Below are 19,375 nucleotides of genomic sequence, written 5' to 3' on the forward strand. Positions count from 1 at the left end.
TTAAGAATAATATATCTTAAAAACTTTATAAAAGAACCAATGTAGTAATTATTTTATATCTTTTTTCTTTTATCGATTTCAAATTGAGGACGTCCTTCAGGAATATAAATGAAGTGTAGTCATTGCCATACAATAGTAGCGACGAAACCAGCGTGAATAAAAAAAAAAAAAAAAAAAAAAAAAAAAAGAAATCTGGTAATTGTACAGTTTAATCAAGACATTAAAAAGTGAAAATAAATTGTACACATGCGTTATGGAATGAAGTTATCTGAAAAAAAAAAAATTTCACTTAATTTCATCAAGTAGTTTTTTTTACAGCGAAAAAAATTTATGATACCGAGCAAAAGGTTAGATTTTTAGGAAGAAAAGCTAGTATTAAAGATGGAGTTATCTCACCGTAGCGTGTTCAATAAATTCCATAATGGCTGACTTCAACACGCTCTCATAAAAACATGTTTTTCCACTAAAAAAACAAAAAAAAAAAAAAAAAAAAAAACTACTTGATCAAATTAAGTGAAATTTTTTTTTTTTTGAGCTCTTCAGTCCAAAATGGATATGTACAATATAACCTTTCTTTGATATTTTCATTTTTTAATGTGTTGATTAAACTGTACAAGTACCAAAAATCCTTTAGCATATTTTACACCCGGGCAACGCCAGTTCCATATGCTAAGTTATCAATCGACTAATAGGATAGATAAGAATAATACCTCTTTATTTCAGTGAATTTTTTGGATCAATTCCAATTCATCAGTTTTCTATAACTTAGGCAACCCCCACCCCACATTTTAAGGGACCAACAAACTGGTCAAGACCGACAAAGTTGTTTCCTTTGTCATTTTGGCAGAGAAATAAATTCTCACAAAAGTGGATACTTGTGCAGTTTACGGACTGTACTGAAATAACAATGTAATTACTAGCGCTGTGACAACAGCATATTCTTTTCATTATTTTGACTCTTGAGTATATATCCGTTAATATCTTATATGTTTTTATATAGATGTGGTTCTCGGTTGATTGACTGTGTTGGATATATACTTGAGAATGAAAAGAATATTCTGGTGTCACAGCCCTAGTAATTATTTAGAAGGCCATTCAGTGCTTATTAAAATTGGCACATATAGCGATAAACAAAAATGAAGAAAAACTTTTATAATGTACCTACTTGTTACGGAATGGAGATTTTATATTCCAAAAATCACAAAAATTGATCAATTTTTTTTTTTTTTTTTTTTACAAAAAACAAGCTTGCTGTTTTTTTTACTGATAAGTGACAAACGAGGCCATGTTTCTCTAGAGAAAATAGTAAGGGGAAGTAATCAGTGATCATTTGGACAGTTTCCATGTGCATTAGGGTTGTCTCACCCTCATCGAAACAGAGTAAAGTTGATTTTTCTTGAATAACAATGAAAAAAAAACAAAAAAAAACTTGATCAAATTACGTGATTTTTGAAATTTTTCATCTTTGTTCCGTGATTGGGACATATCATACGGACATGAATGTATTTTCTTTAATTTTAAATGTTTGCCATAAGTGCCTATCTGAATAAGCACTGGCCATTCTTAACATGAGAGGGAGGAGAGCTTTGTTAACTATTCTGTACTTTCACCTAACAATTTAGTAAACAAAAGATACTCATCTTCATAGTTGTTGTTGTTTCACCATGTTTCGGCCAACTTATCCTCTGGCCTTCTAAATCACATGAAGGCCAGAGGATAAGTCGGCCAAAACGTGGTGAAATAACAGCAACTACAAAGATGAGAATAGCAGTCCGCATAAAAATGAATACACAAATTATGAAACCTCATCTAAAAAAAAAATAAAATATATGAAACAAAAAATATAAAAATTAAATCCTACCTAAAATATATCATGGTCTGTAAACTGCACAAGTATCCCCCAAAAATGGCCTAAGACATCCATCAGAAAAATAAAATTTGGATGCAAGACGTTATAATTCTTTTTTGTCTTTCTCTGCTTCTGTCTTAATAGCTTGGGTCTCATCGACAAAATCGAGGAGACTATGCCAATGGTTATATGCGAGAAGTGCCGCGTTACGGCCTCCGATCACACTCATCTCCATTGCCGAGGCAGCACTTTCTATTGCGTTCACATAATAAAGTTGGTCATAAAGTACAAATGATGGCAACGACTGGTGAGACGAATATTTCGGGTACGCTTGCCAGTCGTAAATAAGAGTTTGATCCACTTTTTTAAACAATAATTCCTTTTCCGACTCCGACAGGATATCTCGTGAAAAAACTTTCCAAACATCTTGGACCATGTTTTCCATCGAATTAATAAAATAGGGCTCTTTGTTGATTAAGATACTGTTAGGTAAGTCTTCCCGCATCGACTTAAAAAAGGAAGCATTTACTTGACCCTTCAAGAAAGTGGCTACTGTTCGCTGATATGGTTGTATGAAGGAATGCAGTGCTGAAGAAAAGTCTTCAAATTGTAGATTGAAAATGTTCTTATTTAGTGGCACAGCTACGATAACAATATCGTAAATCGAGCTCTGTGTAGAATCGTCTCCATCTTTGGCATCGTTCAGTTCGTATTCTAATTCATATTGGATGGAGTTTGACTCCTTCAAAAGGATAATTTTGGTCACTTTGGCCTGAATCAGTTTGGCGTGTGATTTTTCTAAAAGTCCTTTGGCTACTAACTTATTTCCTCCTTTCACTGCCCATAGTCCATTTTGCGCCCCAGCCAAGGAAACAGCACCTGTGGAAAACAAAGAAAACATAAAATGGGGAAAAAGTTGTTAAAAGAAAAAAAAAAATAAATAAATAAATAAAAAATCTAATAAATAAAGAAAGAATACATTTTATTTAAATCATGAAAGCAAAGAAAACAAATTGGGAAAAAGTTGCTAAAAATTTAAAATATCTAATAAATAAATAAATAAAATATACATCTATATATATAAAAGCGAAAATGTATGTATGTATGTTCGCTTTTTGTGTATGTCTACAAAAGGCTTTTTTCGCCGTGATTCTCGGTTGGCTCGCTCCTTCTCAAAACTTTTTATATGTCTAAATAATAATATCTACGACTAAGGAACTCTGGTCGCAGCTATCTTTAATTTACCTGTCTTTTACAAGCTATTTTCGAGATTTTTTGATCGCCGCGTAGCGGGGAAAACAGAAACTGGCTTCCAGCGCAAAACTAGGTCAAACATCACGCGACTTAACGTTCTCGCACCTGTTAATTTCGCTTTATAAAGGTCAACTTACCACACTCATCAATTCATCTATTCCCGTGGTCGAGATGGTTAGGTCGTAGGTTTGTTTTTCCATTTCCTTCCCACCTCCGCGTCAAAAGTTCGAGGTTCAAACCTACCTTTTTACTAAAACTTTTTTTTTTCTTTTACACCTCCAAACACCCGGCCAACTTTTTTTTTTTTTTTTTTTTTCAAACAACACACACACACCTCCAAACACCCGGGCAACACCAGGTAGCCCCCACTAGTCTTTTTTAAATTATAAAAACAAAACATAACGCAGCTGTTGCTGATTGTTGAGAATCATTCATTTATTTCATACTCATGGAGGAGGGGGGGGGGCTCAACCTTGCCGGTTATAAAATACGCTTGACTATATTTTATGCAGATTTCGTATTTATTATTACTGAATTTTATTACTGATTACAAACCAACTAAAAATTTGCCTTTAAAAAGTTGATTTTTTAGAAGTATTCCACTTTTACCTAATCTTATAAACTTTGTTTCATTAAGTTGTCGAGCTTGTTTAATAAATTTTTTTGTAATGTTAAATTTTTGCGTTGGTTTTAGCATCCCAAATTCTATATTTTAGAACATTTTAGATACTCCCTAGATTATAATAACTAGGATTTGTGAATGGATGTCGTCTGTAGATTTCTTTTGATTGACTTTTATAAAATTCCCGCTATTCCGCCCTCTCGCGTGTTTGTTCGGCTTTTTTTTGTATAAAAGCGAAATTAATCGGAGTGAAGGACGCACCTTGGCCTTCATGGCCAAGAGGTCCAGAAAGCAATTAGCTTCGATCACTGTGGGGGAAACCCCTCATATCAGACATTCATTTGGACACTCTTTTAGTGGGGAGCTGGTTTTCCCCAACACTGTTGGGAAAAAAATTCAGTCAGCGGAAAGCTGTAAGCTTAACTGGCTAACAGCGTGAACTTATTCACTTAACTTTCACTTTCTGCGTGTCAACTTTTTAATCGCTAAATTCAAATGTTTTTCACTTCCTCTTAGTGCATGTTTTCATTCGCTTTCTTTTCCTCCTTCTCATTGCGTCACGAATTTGAGCCTACCTGCCTACTAACACTATTCTTTTTTTCACATTCTTTTACTCCTTCGCTGTTCGGCTTTGAGCCTTTTTTTTTTACTTCCACGTACACATACGAACACCCGGGCAATGCCGGGTACCCATATTAGTCTATATATATAAAAGCGAAAATGTGTGTGTGTGTTTGAATGTCTGCCAAAAACTTTCGACAGAGGCGACGGATTTTCACAAGATTGGTATCATTTTCAAGCTCAACATCTTGGACAACAAATATCGAAAAATTGGCTAAAAACATTAGTTTAAATATTAAAAAAAAACAACCCAATTTTGTCAATGTCCTCTTAGCTCAGTGGATTAAAGCGTGGCGTCATTATCTAAAGGTTGTAAGTTCAAACTGTGATGTGAGATGTCTTTTTTTTTTTTTTTTCGATTTTTAAAATTTTAATATTGAAACACGGTTATTTATGCCACCTTTCACGTTCGCGTTTTTTTTTTTTTTGTTTTTATTTTTCAGATTATTTTTAAGAAGTTTTAACACCATTCACGGTGTTGTTATCTTAAGATCGCAGGTTCGATCCGACAGGGTTATTTATGCCATTTTTTTTCTGCTTTTCACTGTTTTTGCTTTCGCTGTTTTTTTTTTTTTTGTTTTCTGATTTTTTTAACATCGTTTTTTGTATAATATTTAAACAGGGTTATTACTTACCCTCCCCCCTCCCCACCGATACACACACCTACAAACACCCGGACAAATCCGGGTACCCCCCCGCTAGTCTAATATATAAAAGGCAAAATGTGTGTACGTATGTCTACCAAAAACTTTTGACAGCCGCATCAGAACGTGATGAAACAGGTATTGTTTTAAGCCTCGATCCTTCGGACGACATATCGAAAAAGTGGCCAAAAACATTCATTCCTTCACCCTCAACTGGGCCATTTTCTACAAGGAGGAGTTACTTTTCAGGTTGCCATTTTTGCAAATCATTGTATCAGTTGGATTGATTTCACTTAATTTCAACGTTCAGACTTCTGGTCGGACAATGGAGACATCGGCTAAGACGTCACAAACCTTTTTGCTCCTTCGCTTATGGGTTTGAACCTGCCTGCCTACTACCACTTTTTTTTTTTAACACTTGTGTCTACTGTTGTTTTGACGCCCTCCCCCACTACTACCACTTCCCAATATATATATTTTTTTTCCTTTTAAATAAAAATTTACGTAAGTTTTTTTCACAGGAACTAATAAAAACATATGAAATAGAGAGCTAAAGTAGCTGCTCACTGTATGCTAATATCTTAGTAAAATAGGGTTATCTCCCTCAGATCAGTGGCGACATATCCAACAGTGCCAGCAAAAGTTATAGCTGTTGACTTTAAAAAAAAAAAAAAAAAAAAAAATTTTTTTTTTTTTTTAATCATATTTTCACCCCAAACAAGGCACTTTGCCACTTCAATGTAGGGGGTTACTATCAGAGACATAAGCTACAGGGGTACTATGTAGATAGTTGGGCAGCACGATGTTGGTTCACGTTACACTTGAACTGCTGCATGTCAGTACAGTTGGGGAAGCAGGTACCGGGAAGAGAATTCCAAATTCTTTCAGTTCTGGGGAAGAAGCTGTTGGAGTAGAAGGCTTTCATATATCTGGGGATTTCTACTGTGTAGGGGTGTGACTTTGCTGCTTGTCGGGGGTATTTACGTAGAGGGGGTACAAGTGATTGCAGTTCGTCAGAGCATTCACCGTTAAAATACTTTTAGAAGAGGCAGAAGGATGGAGCAGTTCGTTGATGGGACAAAGGCTGAAGCTTAGATGACAGGTTGGCGACTCTTTTGAACCTTGTCTAGGAGCAGATGCACCAGCCCAAATATGATAACAATACTCCATACATGGGCAAATGGTGGCCTTATAGAGGTACAGTATACTTTCGGGTGTTAGTAGCTTTCTAACACGGTAGAGAGAGCCTACCTTTTTCGCAGCGGTCAATGGCAATGTTCTCAATGTAATTGTTCCAACTCCTATTTCCTGTGAACGTTAGGCCGAGGACTTTAAAAGAAGTACCTTCAGATAATGAGTCTTGCCATTGCTATTGATGGTAGAGAAAGTTTCTTGTAATTATTGAAGAAAACAAGTTTAGTCTTGGCAGCATTGAATGTGACCATCTATTTTTGTCCCCATTTCAATACAGATTGGAGGTCATCCTTTAGTGTTTCTGCCATTTCCTTGGATATGTGTTCATTTGTTTTCCTGTGTGCCTGTTATAGAGCGTGGTGTCATCAGCATAAATACCCATCTCGCAGACAATTTTGTCAAGGAGGTCATTTATGAATATTAGGAATAATAAAGGTCCAAGGATAGAACCCTGAGGTACTCCCACATTTATATCATATTGTTTAGATGTACGACCATCGAGGACAACCTGGATTTTTCTCTTATCTAAGAAGGATTTAATTATGTTAAGTATTCTTCCAGTGATACCGTATGGTCTGACTTTCCTGAGAAGACCTTCATGCCATACTCTGTCAAAAGCCTTAGATATATCTAGTTATCGCTCTACCCTCCCCTGCTTTGTCCAGCGAATGGTATATATGTTCAGAGATTACAGTTAGGATATTTGCTGTGGAACAGGCTTGCCTTAATCCATATTGTTGGTCGGTCAGAAGTTTAGCATCTGTAAGGTGATGAACTATAGCTTGGTTAATTATGGACTCAAATATTTTGGCGAAAAGTGCAAGGAGGATAATTTAATGGGTCAGTTCTTTCGACAGAATTCTTGAAAACTGGTAGCACAGAAGCAGTTTTCCAGCAGTCAGAAAAGCAAGATACTTGTGATAAGTGCATTTGTTAAGAGTTGCACTTAGAAACCAGCCAGAAAAATTTTAAGGTTTGGATGACCAATACTGTATATAATGTAGTTTTTTTTTATTTTTATTAAATATAAAAATAAAAGTTTTGGTCAATTGTTACTTGATTAACACCTTTACATTTTCCTTTAAAATGACTTTTAAAGGTTTTGGGGTATGCTGAAAACGAATACTGCATTTAAAATTTTCACAAATAAGTAGTTTTCCGGATATTAAGCAATGTAATTCTTTATGTTAAAAGTGGTGGCCATTGTTGTACAATGCAAATGCGCATATTTTAGCCATAATTAATATACACCATAGCTAGTCATAATACATACAAGTAGTCTAGTGTAATTAGAAAACTGTGGACCTCGCTTGCTTTCTTGCATCTTGTCTTTCACCGTCCATCTTTTAAAAAGCAGAATGACAATATATATATATATATATATATATATATAGTTATTGCCCGGTTCTAAAAAAAAAAAAAAGCAAGAAAAAAGAGAATGGGACTTGAGTGCCATAAAGAAAAATTTTGTAAGCAAAAAAAAAAACAAACTAAAAACAAATACCGCATGCTGGGCGCAAACCGCAAACTCTCATAACTTACGTTAATAAACAAATGCATTATCTATGAGACCACGAGGACACATGTTATAACAAAATGCAAAAGAACTCAATGACGGTTCGCACATGTGTGGTTTGCAAACAGCGTCAAAAGCAAGGTTTTTATTTGATCTCCCTCCCTTTCAAAGGAAACATTTCTACATGAAATAACTGATATTTTCCAATTTTTTGATATTATGTGTCAGAGAGATTTCTCTTTTTAACGATACCACATTTGTGTAGATCTGATGCCGATGACTAAAGATTTTAGCAGACATACAAACACACAGACAACTCAGATTTATATAATACTAGCGGGGGGGGGTACCCGGCGTTGCCCGGGTATTTGTAGGTGTGTGTATAAGGGGGGGGGGTAATTAATAATCCTGCTTAAATATTATAAAAAAGACGATGTAAAAAAAAAAAATCCAAAACCAAAACGGAAAAAAATGGCATAAATAAACCTGTGTGTGTGTGTGTGTGGGGGGGGTGTAAACTAAAGAATAAGCGAAGTAATAAAAAAAAAAAAAACGTTTGGTCGGGAGGAGGGATTGAACCCGGAAGTGGAAACCAATGCCAATACTTAACGGTCTCGACCACGAGTGAGAGTAATTGATTAACGTGTTAAGTTAAAGCTTATAAAGCTAAAAGAGGTTTGATTGACAGGACGACGCTAAATGAGGTCATCGCGGGATCATTATTTTTAGTTTTCACTTTCCCCAGATGAAAGGGGGGAAAGCAGAGCGAAAGCCGAGAACACAACGTTTTTTCACTGTATTTATACTATAATGCAGGAGAAACCGGGCACAAAGCGAAATAGCGCGAATCTCATAAAAGTCGACGTAAATAAATCTAGAGACGACCCGCGTTCCCAAATCCTACATATTATGATATAGGACCCATATAAACAGTTGTAAGCTATCGTAATGAACCCGGGAACGTGTGCTCGAAAAGCCTTTTGAAGACATACACAAAATAGTCACACACATTTTGCCTTTTATATATATAGACTAGCGGGGGGGTACCCGGCGATGCCCAGGTGTTTTGAGGTGTGTGTGGTTTTGGGTAAATAAAAACTCCGGGGAGAGGGGGGGGTTAAAATAAAAAAAATTTTGGTAGGTGAGTATGAGGATCAAACCCGAACCCTTGAGGCAAAGTTGAAAATGAAAGTGTGAAAACAAAACAAAAAACATGCGCCGTTAACCACTGGGCCACGGCGACATACAATGGAAGACAGTTGAATTTATTTAAAAACAGAATTGACACGTGGGCGCAATAAAAGTTAACTCTGCTGCTTCCATTTGACCTAATTAATGAGGTCAAATAGAAGTCACGCAATTAACTTGGGTTAGTTTACCCAACTTTGACTGGTTTTTTTCCCCAACAGATGTTGGGGAAGGGGAAACCAGCTCCCCATTGTCCAGATTGAATAGCAATTGTCTGATATAAGAGGAGTTTGGCCCCACATTGATCAAAGCTGACTGCTACTGGACGTTTCTGGTGCGATGCCGAGAACGAACCGTTTGTAATTTAGTTTCACTTTATTTATACTAAAAAGCAGGACAAACAGGGGACAGAGCGAAATAGCGCGAATCTCATAAAAGTCGATGTAAATAAATGTAGAGGTGACTAGTTCTAAAATCATAGATATTATCTAGGGGCTATATAAACAGTTGTAAGCGATCGTAACAACCCCGGGAGCGTGTGTAAAAGAAGCCTTTGCGAGACATACACGAAATGGTCACACATTTTGCCTTATATATATATATATATATATATATATATATATATGACTAGCGGGAGTACCTGGCGTTGCCCGGATGTTTAGAGGTGCTCGGACGAGGGAGGGGTAAATCAAAACAAAAGAATAAAACTTTTTTAAAAAATCGTTGCCCGGGTTTTTGTGTCGGTGGAGGGGGGGGGGAACGTTTTGGTAGGTAGGTAGGATCGAACCCGAAGCCTTGAAGCGAAGTTGGAAAATAAAGTGTGAAAAAAAAAAAATGTGACTCGTTAACTGCTCGGCTACCAAGAAAGAGTAACTGAAACACGTTTGAATTTATTTAAGTATAAAAGAATTGACAGGTGCCCGCACTTAATTACTTAATAAGGTCAAATATTAGTAGCGGAGTTAAGTTTAACTGTGGGGCAGTTTTTTAATGAGGTCAAATAGAAGTTAATGCGGGGCAGTTTTTTTGAGTTTGTTTCCCCAATTTTGGCTGGTTTTGCTTCCCCAAAATGTTGGGGGGGGGGGGGGGAAACCAGCTCCCCACAAAAAGGGGATTGTCCAAATTGAATAGCATTTATCTGATACAAGGAGAAACTCTGCATTGATCAATGCTGATTGTTTTTTGGATATTCCCAAAATCACGCCGGAAACAATGTGTTAAGCTTCGAATTAGTTTCGGTTTTATATGAAAAAGCCGAATCAACGTGTGAGAAGCCAAAATAGCAATAATTTTGTAAAAGTCACTGTAAATAAATCTAGACGCGACGCGCATTCCCAAATTGTAATATATAGTGGTTATATAAACATTTCAAGCGCAAAAAAAAGTCCATTTTTCAAATAGGATTTACCTAGCGGGGTACCTGAGGCAAAGTTGTAAATTAAAGTGTGAAAAAAAAAAAAAAAAAAAAGAGTGCGACGTTAACCATTGGGCCACCGCGAGATGCTAACGGAAAGACATTTGAATTTATTTAATTACTTGGATTTGGCAGGTGCACATTTTAATGACTTAATGAGGTCAACTTTTTACTGCGGGGTAACATTTCATTTAGTGCGGGAATGCTTTCTTTTTTTTTTTTTTTCCAAGATGTTGAGGGTAGGGGGAAACAGCCTCCACTTGTCCAAATTGAATAGGAATTGTCTTCTGATATACGGAAATAATATTTCCACATTGATCAAAGCTGATTGCTTTCGGGCATTTCCGGCGATCGAGACCGGAAAAATACCTAGACAATTAGTGTCGCTTTTAATATAGGAAAAGGCCTAATGCACATGCGGGGAGCGACAAATGTTGAATATTTATCTTTCCTAAGTCGAGCAAATTAAATAGACGGGCGAGTTCAGTTGTTAACACGGAGAGAAGTCATTAAAAACGTGCACCTGCCAAATCCAAGTAATTAAATAAATTCAAATGTCTTTCCGTTAGCATCTTGCGGTGGCCCAATGGTCAACGTCGCACTCTTTTTTTTACACTTTAATTAACAAATTTGCCTCAAGGGTTCGGGTTCGATACTTACCTACCAAAACATTTTTTTTTTATTTTACCCCCCCCCCCTGCCCCGGAGTTTGGATTTACCCCAAAAACACCCGGGCATTGCCGGGTACCCCCGCTAGTCTATAAATAGAAAAGTGAAAATGTGTGTATGTATGTATGTTTGTGTGTCCGCTAAAAGCTTTCGACAGACACAACAAAAATTCACAAACTCGGTATCATATTGAAGCCCCATCCTTTGCACGAAAAATATTGAAAAATTGGGCAAAACGTTCATTTTTTTTCACCCCGAAATCGACAATTTTTGACAGGTGGGTCAACAAAAACGGTCCTCTTGTGACGACGACCGGTTCTTCGCATGCGTTAGATGACGTCATGACCTGATTTACTTTAACTGAAGAACTGATTAAATTTTATGTACGTCGCGTTAGCTCAGTTGGTTAGCGCGTTGGTTCATTATCTAAACGTTTTGGGTTCAAATCGTGGTGTGAGATGTCTTTCTTTTTTTTTTTTTTTTTTTTTTTTTGATTTTTTAATTTAACCAGTGTTATTTAAGCCATTTTTCACGTAACATTCGTTTTTCTGTTTTTTTTTTTTTACTTCGCTTATCCACCCCCGACCACACACCCAAAAACACCCGGGCACCCACCGATTTTTTAAATTTTGATATCGAAACAGGCTTATTTAAACCATTTTTCACGTGTTCGTTTTTTTGTTTTCATTGTTCGTTTGCCGTACGCTAGTTTTTGTGTTTTTTTTTCCCGCTTAAGTTTTAACGTTGTTTTCATTTTTTACTTCGCTTATAACAAACAAACCTGGTCATTGATGTCGTCGTAACGATCGACGACTTCTGGGCGCACACCTGTCAATTTGGTTCTTACTTAAATAAATTAAAACATCTTTCACTAACTCATTCTGGCTGGCCGATTTTATTTTCAAACTTCGCCTCAGGGCTTCGGGTTCGATCCTACCCCCCAACCCCCGGGTTCTTTTTTTATTTAACACCACACACACCTCCAAACACCTGGGAAATGCTGGGTACTTCCGCTAGTATATATATATATATATATATATATATATATATATATAAAAGCGAAAATGTGAGTATGTGTGTTTGTATGTCTTGCAAAACCTTTCGACAGGGTCATGGATTTTCACGAGATCAGTATCATTTTAAAGTTCCAACCTTCGCCCGACAAATATCGAAAAATTGGCCAAAAACGTTAATTCCTTCACCCTAAATCATCAGTTTTCTACAAGGGAGGGGTCAGCAAAAACCGTCCTCTCATGATAAGTTTGGTTCTACACATGTGCAAATGATGTCGGAACCTGATTTAGTTTAAAGATTTTAAAAAACGACCCAATTTCGTTGACGTCTTAGCTCAGTTGATTAGAGGTCGGCGTCATTATCTAAAGGTTTTGGGTTCGAATCGTGGTGTGGGATGTCTTTTTTTTTTTTTCGATTTTTAAAGGTTTAATATTGAAACAGGGTTATTTAAGCTAGTTTTTTTTTTTTTGTATTTTTTTGTTTTTCCGATTTTTACATTTACCATTGTTCGTTTGCCTTACGTTAGGTTTTTTTTTGGCTGCTTTTCTCGATTTTTTTAATTAAAACTTAGAACACACCCATACAGCTACAAACACCTGGGCAACGCCGGGTACCCTCCACTAGTATGTAATAAAAGTGAAGGAACTGATTTGCCTTGTCACTGCTTCCAGTAGCAGACACACTGGAAGTTAGGAAGTACGTTAGCTGACTATAACCAAAATTGTAACTAATTTTATTATGACAATGTTTTAATCTCCATTTGTAAATAATTTAAAAAACTTTCAATCTTTTAATTCATGACGATTTGATAAGGAGTTTAACTATTTCCAAGGGAAGCTACTCTGTCAGAAAATCTTTGTTATAACCTAGCATGGATACCTGGCGTTGCCCGAGTGGGCATGAAATTTGGTTTGGACAAAACTGCTATACTAAGGATACTGAGTAACCCCCACAAAAAGGAAGTAGGTGGTAATTTCTAAAAAATAAATAAATAAAAATAAAATAAACGGATCAAAACAACTTTAAAAAAAAAAAAGAATCATGGTAGGCAGGCTCAAACCTGAAATGGTAAAAACGTTACTGACAAACACTTTTGCCCATTGGACCACGTCGGCTTATGACGTCATGACCCTACAAAATAACGTTTTTAAACAGATACACATGCAGGATTGCGGAAATAACGACACAAAAAGTGCCCCACCCCTGCAAGAAATGGTCCAGTTAACCACCACAGAATTAATCTTTTTTTCTAATTTTCAGACATTATGCGTCTGAGGGATCACTCTTTCAAATGATACTGGTTTCGACCCGGTCCGATGCGGCCGATAAAAGGTTTTAGTAGACATACGAACAAACACACAAACGCACACCAAAACAAACAGTTGAGATTTATATAATAGACTAGTGGAGGTACCCGGTATTGCACGGGTCTATCAAGGTGGTGTAGTAAGGAACCCTGGGGGGGGGGGTATACAAATGTGTTTTTAAAAAAGTGGTAGTAGTGAGGGAGGGTAATCAAAACAACTGTACGCAGTTTTGGAGGAGAGAGGCATAAAAAAAAAAAAAAAGTGGTAGTAGGCAGGCAGGCAGGCTCAAACTGATAACAAAAAGGAGAAAAAGAAGGTGAAAAAAAACATAACGTCTTAGCTGATGTGTTCATCGCGCAACCGGAAGTCACAAGTGGTGGAATTAAGGGTAGTCAATTGAAAGAAGATGATGACTTGTGAAAATGTCAATGGAAAAAGCAACCCTTCCTTATAAAAATTGGCCGAGTTGAGGGTGAAGGAATTAATATTTTTGGCCAATTTTTTTTTATATTTGTCGTCTGAAACGTTGAGCTTCAAAACAACATGGATCTCGTCAGGATCCATCGTGTGTGTCGAAAGTTTTTGGCAGACATACGCACAAACACACACACAGACAGGTGAGATTTATATAATAGACTAGCAGGGGTACCCAGCGTTTTCCGGGTGTTTGGAAATGTGTGTGTGGGGGGGGGGTAAATAAAGAATAAGCGAATGTAATAACCCTGTTTAAATATAACTTTTTTTAAAATCAGAAAAAAAAAAAAAGGAAAAAAGAAAAACAGCGAACGTGATGCACGTGAAGCGAACGATATTAAAACTTCTTAAAAAAAAAAAATCAGAAAAACAAAAAAAAAAAAACGGTGAACGTGATTTAAAAAAAAACAAAAAAAAAACGAATGAAAATATGGCATAGATAACACTGTTTCAATATTAAAACTTTAAAAATCGAAATAAAAATATATCTGATATCTCAGATCGAAGTGCAATCTTAAGATAACGATGCTGACTATTTTACCGACTGGTCTATGACCGCATGATGATAAAAAAAAACAAAAAAAAACTTAATTTATATTTAAACTAATTCAAGTAAGAACTTTTTTGCGCATGTGTGTTTGGCTAACTTGTCATGAAGGAACGATTTTTTGCTACCCCTCCCTGTAGAAAAGTGCCCAGTTGAGAGTGAAGGAATTAATGTTTTTGGCCAATTTTTCAATATTTACAGGTTTATAAATTTTCATATCAAAATGATTATATTCATCTCAGCAAATTATCATCCTTGGCCGGGTTGGTTGCATCATAAGGAAATGATTTGTTTTTGCTTTTGATACCTGTTAACTAATAGCTTATTTCACGTGTTCTTGTAGAACACTTGGGAACCTTTTGTGATATTTCAGGATCCTGGGGAATTCTTGTTGAGAAAAGCCGATTTATATGGCGTTGCAAGTAACCGCTATTCACTAACAGTCCTACTTACATTTCTACAATTAGCATAAATTATCACTCACGAAATTAAATAAGCCGACAAGATATAATTAATTAGTGGTTTCGATCTCTCTCTCTCTCCTTTTACTCTATGGACCAGTGATTTGGAAAGATCAAACTGAATAAATGACTACTGCTTTCCATCAGTTTTGCTTCAAGCGACTTTGTTGCGAGACTGAAACTTACCTGCATCATGGATTCTTCCAGTACTATATTACGATGCAAGATAACACTCTCAGGGAGCAATATCATAATACCACAGAAATAGAAACAGTAGGAGTACTAGTAGTGTGCAGCGTGTATGACTACCCATAGTGAACATCACCAAATAGTAAGTTCCATTTATTCTTTATCCTATCCTTGTAAACCTTTTTGGTTAATACGTATCTTTCTTACACTTAATCCGTGTTTTCCTTTTGTAGTCTCAACCTTGGGTCGGCATCAGTGGAGACAGAAGGATTTGAGAAACACACTCACACCGAAACTCCAATGCCTGATCAGTCCCACATTAATAGCGACAGAAACACTTGGGAATTTCGTCCTCACCACATCAGTAATGACAAAGGACCCGTTTAATCACACAGCAGTGTTGAACGAGAAATTAAGCTGGCATTACTAAATCAACGATTACATACAAAATAATACGCCGGTTATTAACATCAGTGACAAACTAGCGATTTGACATCTATGGAATATTTAAGATTATTTAAAGTCTGTCCAAACAATATAACGGTCACTCTTTAATTACAAGATTACAGTAACTCAGTCTGCGAGGGTCACGGTGGGGGTATATTCAGGAAGAACAACCAGCATCCAACGTATGCATAACAATTTGTGAACTTCAGTGTTTCTGTAATGATTACGCGGACACGTTTGCTGTATGAATGACACAAGGTTGAGAATGCTCATTGTATACATGGCTCAAGAAATACTACAAAAAGTGAAAAAAGACAAAAACAAAGAAACAAAAGTATACCTACCGACAAGAGCATGGATATCAGTTGCCTGTCCATAATTATTTCTGACTGCCACCGTTACCAATTCTTTGATAAAACGTTCCGAGAAGCCATCCTCTTGCAGAACTTCTTGGATGCTCCGAGTTGTTAAATTGGCAATCAGCGGATCCATCGATAACAACAGATCTTTCACAGTAGTGAAAGCGTAACCGTTCATTTGGTGAGTGTAAATGCTGCAACGAAAAAAAAAAAAAAACAAAGAAAAAAAATCAAAACAATTTACATTCACAGGCAACATACGTTGGAGCAAATACATTGAGGACATTGCCAATTCTGCTGTAAAGAAAGTGGGCTCCCTCTACTGTGCTAGAAAATTACTAACACCAGATAGTATCCTATATATTTACAAAACCACAATTCGTCAATGAATGAAATATTATTGCCACATCTACCACTTGTCGCTCACATTTAGACAGGGTCCAAAAAAAGCCTCAAATATAATAGGTTCCGCACTATCAGCCAAGCTATATTGTCACTTTTAACAGTAATAACATGATGAAAAAAAGGAAAACTCTTTTGAAAATGTCTGTTATACTAAATTTGTATTCTTTTAAAAAATAAAAAAATATGGTTTATTAAATAAATGCAGAAAAGTTCATTAAAATTAATTATTTTTTATCATCAGTGAAAAAGTTTTTGATGACTTAAAATTTCACTTTTTAATAACTGCTGCTTTTGAAAACATTTATTCATAACAATAATGACCTTTACTCTTTATAACTTAACTAGCCTGGATGCCTGGCATTGCCCAGGTATTTGTTAAAGGTGTGTGGTGAGCAAAATAAAAAAAAAAAAAAAAAAAATGGTAGCAGGCAGGCCTGCTTGAACCCATGACGCGAAGGTGGAAATGACAGTGTAGGTGTGTGTAAGGGTGTTGGTCGAGCAAGAAAAAAAAAAGAAAAAAAAAAAAAGAAAAAAAAAAAAAAAGGAAAAATGCAAGCAAAAAAAAAAGTGGTAATAGGCAGGCCGGCCATACCGCGAAGGAGGAAAAGGTGAAAAAAATAAATAAAAAATTTTTTTTAAAAAAAGTGACGTGTTAGCTGCTGTGTCCATCAACAAATCAGAAGTGACGTAGGTTTAAATTAAGGCTAGACAATTGAAAAAAGGCAATTACTTTTGAAATTATCAGCAAAAAAAGCGATCTCTCCCTGTAAAAAAGTACCTAGTTGAGAGTGAAGGAATTAATGTTTTTAGCCAATTTTTCGATATTTGTCGTTCGAAATCGAGGCAAAGTTGGAAATTAAAGTGAAAAAAAAAAAAAAAACATGCGATGTTAACGATTAGGCCACTGTGACATACTAACGGAAACACATTTGAATTTATTTAATTACTTAGAATTTGCAGGTGCACGCTTTAATGTCTTAATGAGGTCAACTTTGACTGCGGGGTTTTTATTTTTATTTTTTCAAGATGTGGGTGGGGGGGGGCAGCTCCCCATGTCCAATTTGAATAGGAATTGTCTGATATAAGGAAAATATTTCCACATTAATCAAAGCTGATTGCTTTCGGACATTTCCGGCGATGGCGACTGGAAAAATACCGGCAGAATTAGTGTTGCTTTTATTATAGGAAAAAGCCTAATCCACATGCGGCGAGCGAAAACTGTTAAATATTTATCTTCCCGAAGTCGAGCAAATTAAATAGACAGGTGAGATCTGTTGTTAACTCGGAGATATTATGATTTATATGTGATATAAAAAGTTTTAAGAAGTTGTGAGCCGACCGAGCGCTTCTCGGAAAAAAGCCTTTCTTGGACATACACGAAAAGCAAACATACATACATACATTTTCACTTTTATATATATAAATATACTAGCGGGGGTACCCGGCGTTGCCCAGGTTTTTAGAGGCGTGTTTGGGGTGGGGGTGGGGTGAAATAACCCTGTTTAAATATTATATAAACATTGTTAAAAGTTCTTAAAAAAAAAAAAAAAAAAAAAAAAAAACGTGATGAATTAAGTTGAAAGTGAATTAGGTCAAACATTAATCCCGCAGTGAACTTTGTTTTGGTTTAGTTTCCCCTAGTAACCCCCCCCCCCCCGGGACCGTTGGCGAAAAAAGCCTTTGAGACGTACAAAATGCGCGTGCCGCATTTGCCTTTTATATAGATAGATTCCTTTTGCAGGACATAAAACAAATATTTTTTTTCAAATCAGTTTCACTTTTATATGTAAAAGCCAAAGAAACACGCAGAGAGCATGAAAATAGCGTGTAAAAGTCGCTCAAATAAAAAATAGATGCGACCTCCTTTCCTAAATATTATAATCTACGGAGTAAATAAAAAGTTCTAAGAAACAGTACCCCCCCCCCCACAAGCCTTTGCTGGACATACAAACACACATTTTTGCTTTTATAGACTAGCAGGGGGTACCCGGCGTTGCCGGGTGTTTGTGTTGGGGGGGGGGGGTCAAAATAAAAAAAAAAAGTTTTGGTAGCTAAGTATGAAGGATCGAACCCGAACCCTTGAGGCGAAGTTGAAAATTAAAGTGTGAACCCCCCCCCCCCCCCCAAAAAAAAACGTGCGACGTTAACCACTGGGCCACCATGAAATAGTAACGGAAACGTTTGAATTTATTTAAGTATTAAGGAAAATGAGGTCAAGTTTGACTGCAGGGTAGTATTTTATTTACTGCGGGGGCAGCTTTTATTTTTTTTTTTTGTTTCCCCAAGATGTTGAGGGGGAGGAGGGACCAGCTCCCTATAAAAAGGGGATCGTAAAGCTGATTGCTTTTGGACGTTTCCGGCGATCGTGACCGGAACTTTGCCGCCAGAATTAGTTTCGCTTTTATTATAAGAAAAAGCCTAATCCACATGCGGCAATCGAAAAATGTTGAATATTTATCTTTTCAAAGTCGAGCAAATTAAATAGACAGGCGATCCCTGTTGTTAACTCGTAAATATTATCGTTTAGACATATAAAAAGTTTTAAGCCGACCGATCACTTCTTGGAGAAAAGCCTGTCTCGAACATACACAAAAAGCAGACATACATACATACACACACACAAATTTTCGCTTTTATATATATAGACTAGCGGGGGGGGTACCTGGCATTGCTCGGGTGTTTGGAGGTGTGTGTGGTTTTAGGTAAATCAAAACACCCTGGTGTTTGCCTAGGGTGGGGGTGTTAAAAAAAAAAAAAAGTTTTGGTAGGTAAGTATGAAGGATCAAACCCGAAACCTTGAGGCGAAGTTGGAAATTAAAGTGTGAAAAAAAAAAAAAAGTGTGACGTTAACCACTGGGCCACCACGAAATAGTAATGGAAACATGTTTGAACTTATTTAAGTATTAAAACTTGGCAGGTGCCCGTACTTAATGAGGTCAACTTTGACTGCGGGGCAGTATTTTATTTACTGAAGGGCAGGATTTTTTTTTTGTTTCCCCATAAAAAGGGGATTGCGAAATTGAATAGCAATTGTCCGATATAAGGAGAAACTCCACATTGATCAAAGCTGATTGCTTTCGGACGTTTCCGGCGATCACAACCGGAAAAATGCCGCCAGAATTAGTTTCACTTTTATTATACAAGAAAGCTTAATATGCACATGCGGTGATCGAAAAATGTTGAATATTTATCTTTTCAAAG

At 36.5% G+C, this 19,375-nt stretch overlaps 1 protein-coding gene across 1 annotated transcript in view; it reads right to left on the reverse strand.

The window, feature by feature from the left end:
• Positions 1-694: 694 nt before the first annotated feature.
• LOC145266381 (prenylcysteine oxidase 1-like) overlaps positions 695-19,375 on the reverse strand; it is a 48,846-nt gene continuing 30,165 nt past the window's right edge. Inside the window, exons 4-5 of the mRNA XM_080122012.1 lie at positions 15,755-15,963; positions 695-2,728 (exon numbers count right to left, since the gene is read on the reverse strand). Coding sequence (XP_079978138.1) covers positions 1,953-2,728; positions 15,755-15,963 — 985 coding nt within the window. The 3' untranslated portion in view covers positions 695-1,952. The remainder of the gene's footprint in view (positions 2,729-15,754; positions 15,964-19,375) is intronic.

Source organism: Euprymna scolopes, chromosome 41, assembly GCF_053919585.1.
Source record: "Euprymna scolopes isolate OS-2025 chromosome 41, ASM5391958v1, whole genome shotgun sequence".
NCBI classification, from domain to species: domain Eukaryota; kingdom Metazoa; phylum Mollusca; class Cephalopoda; order Sepiida; family Sepiolidae; genus Euprymna; species Euprymna scolopes.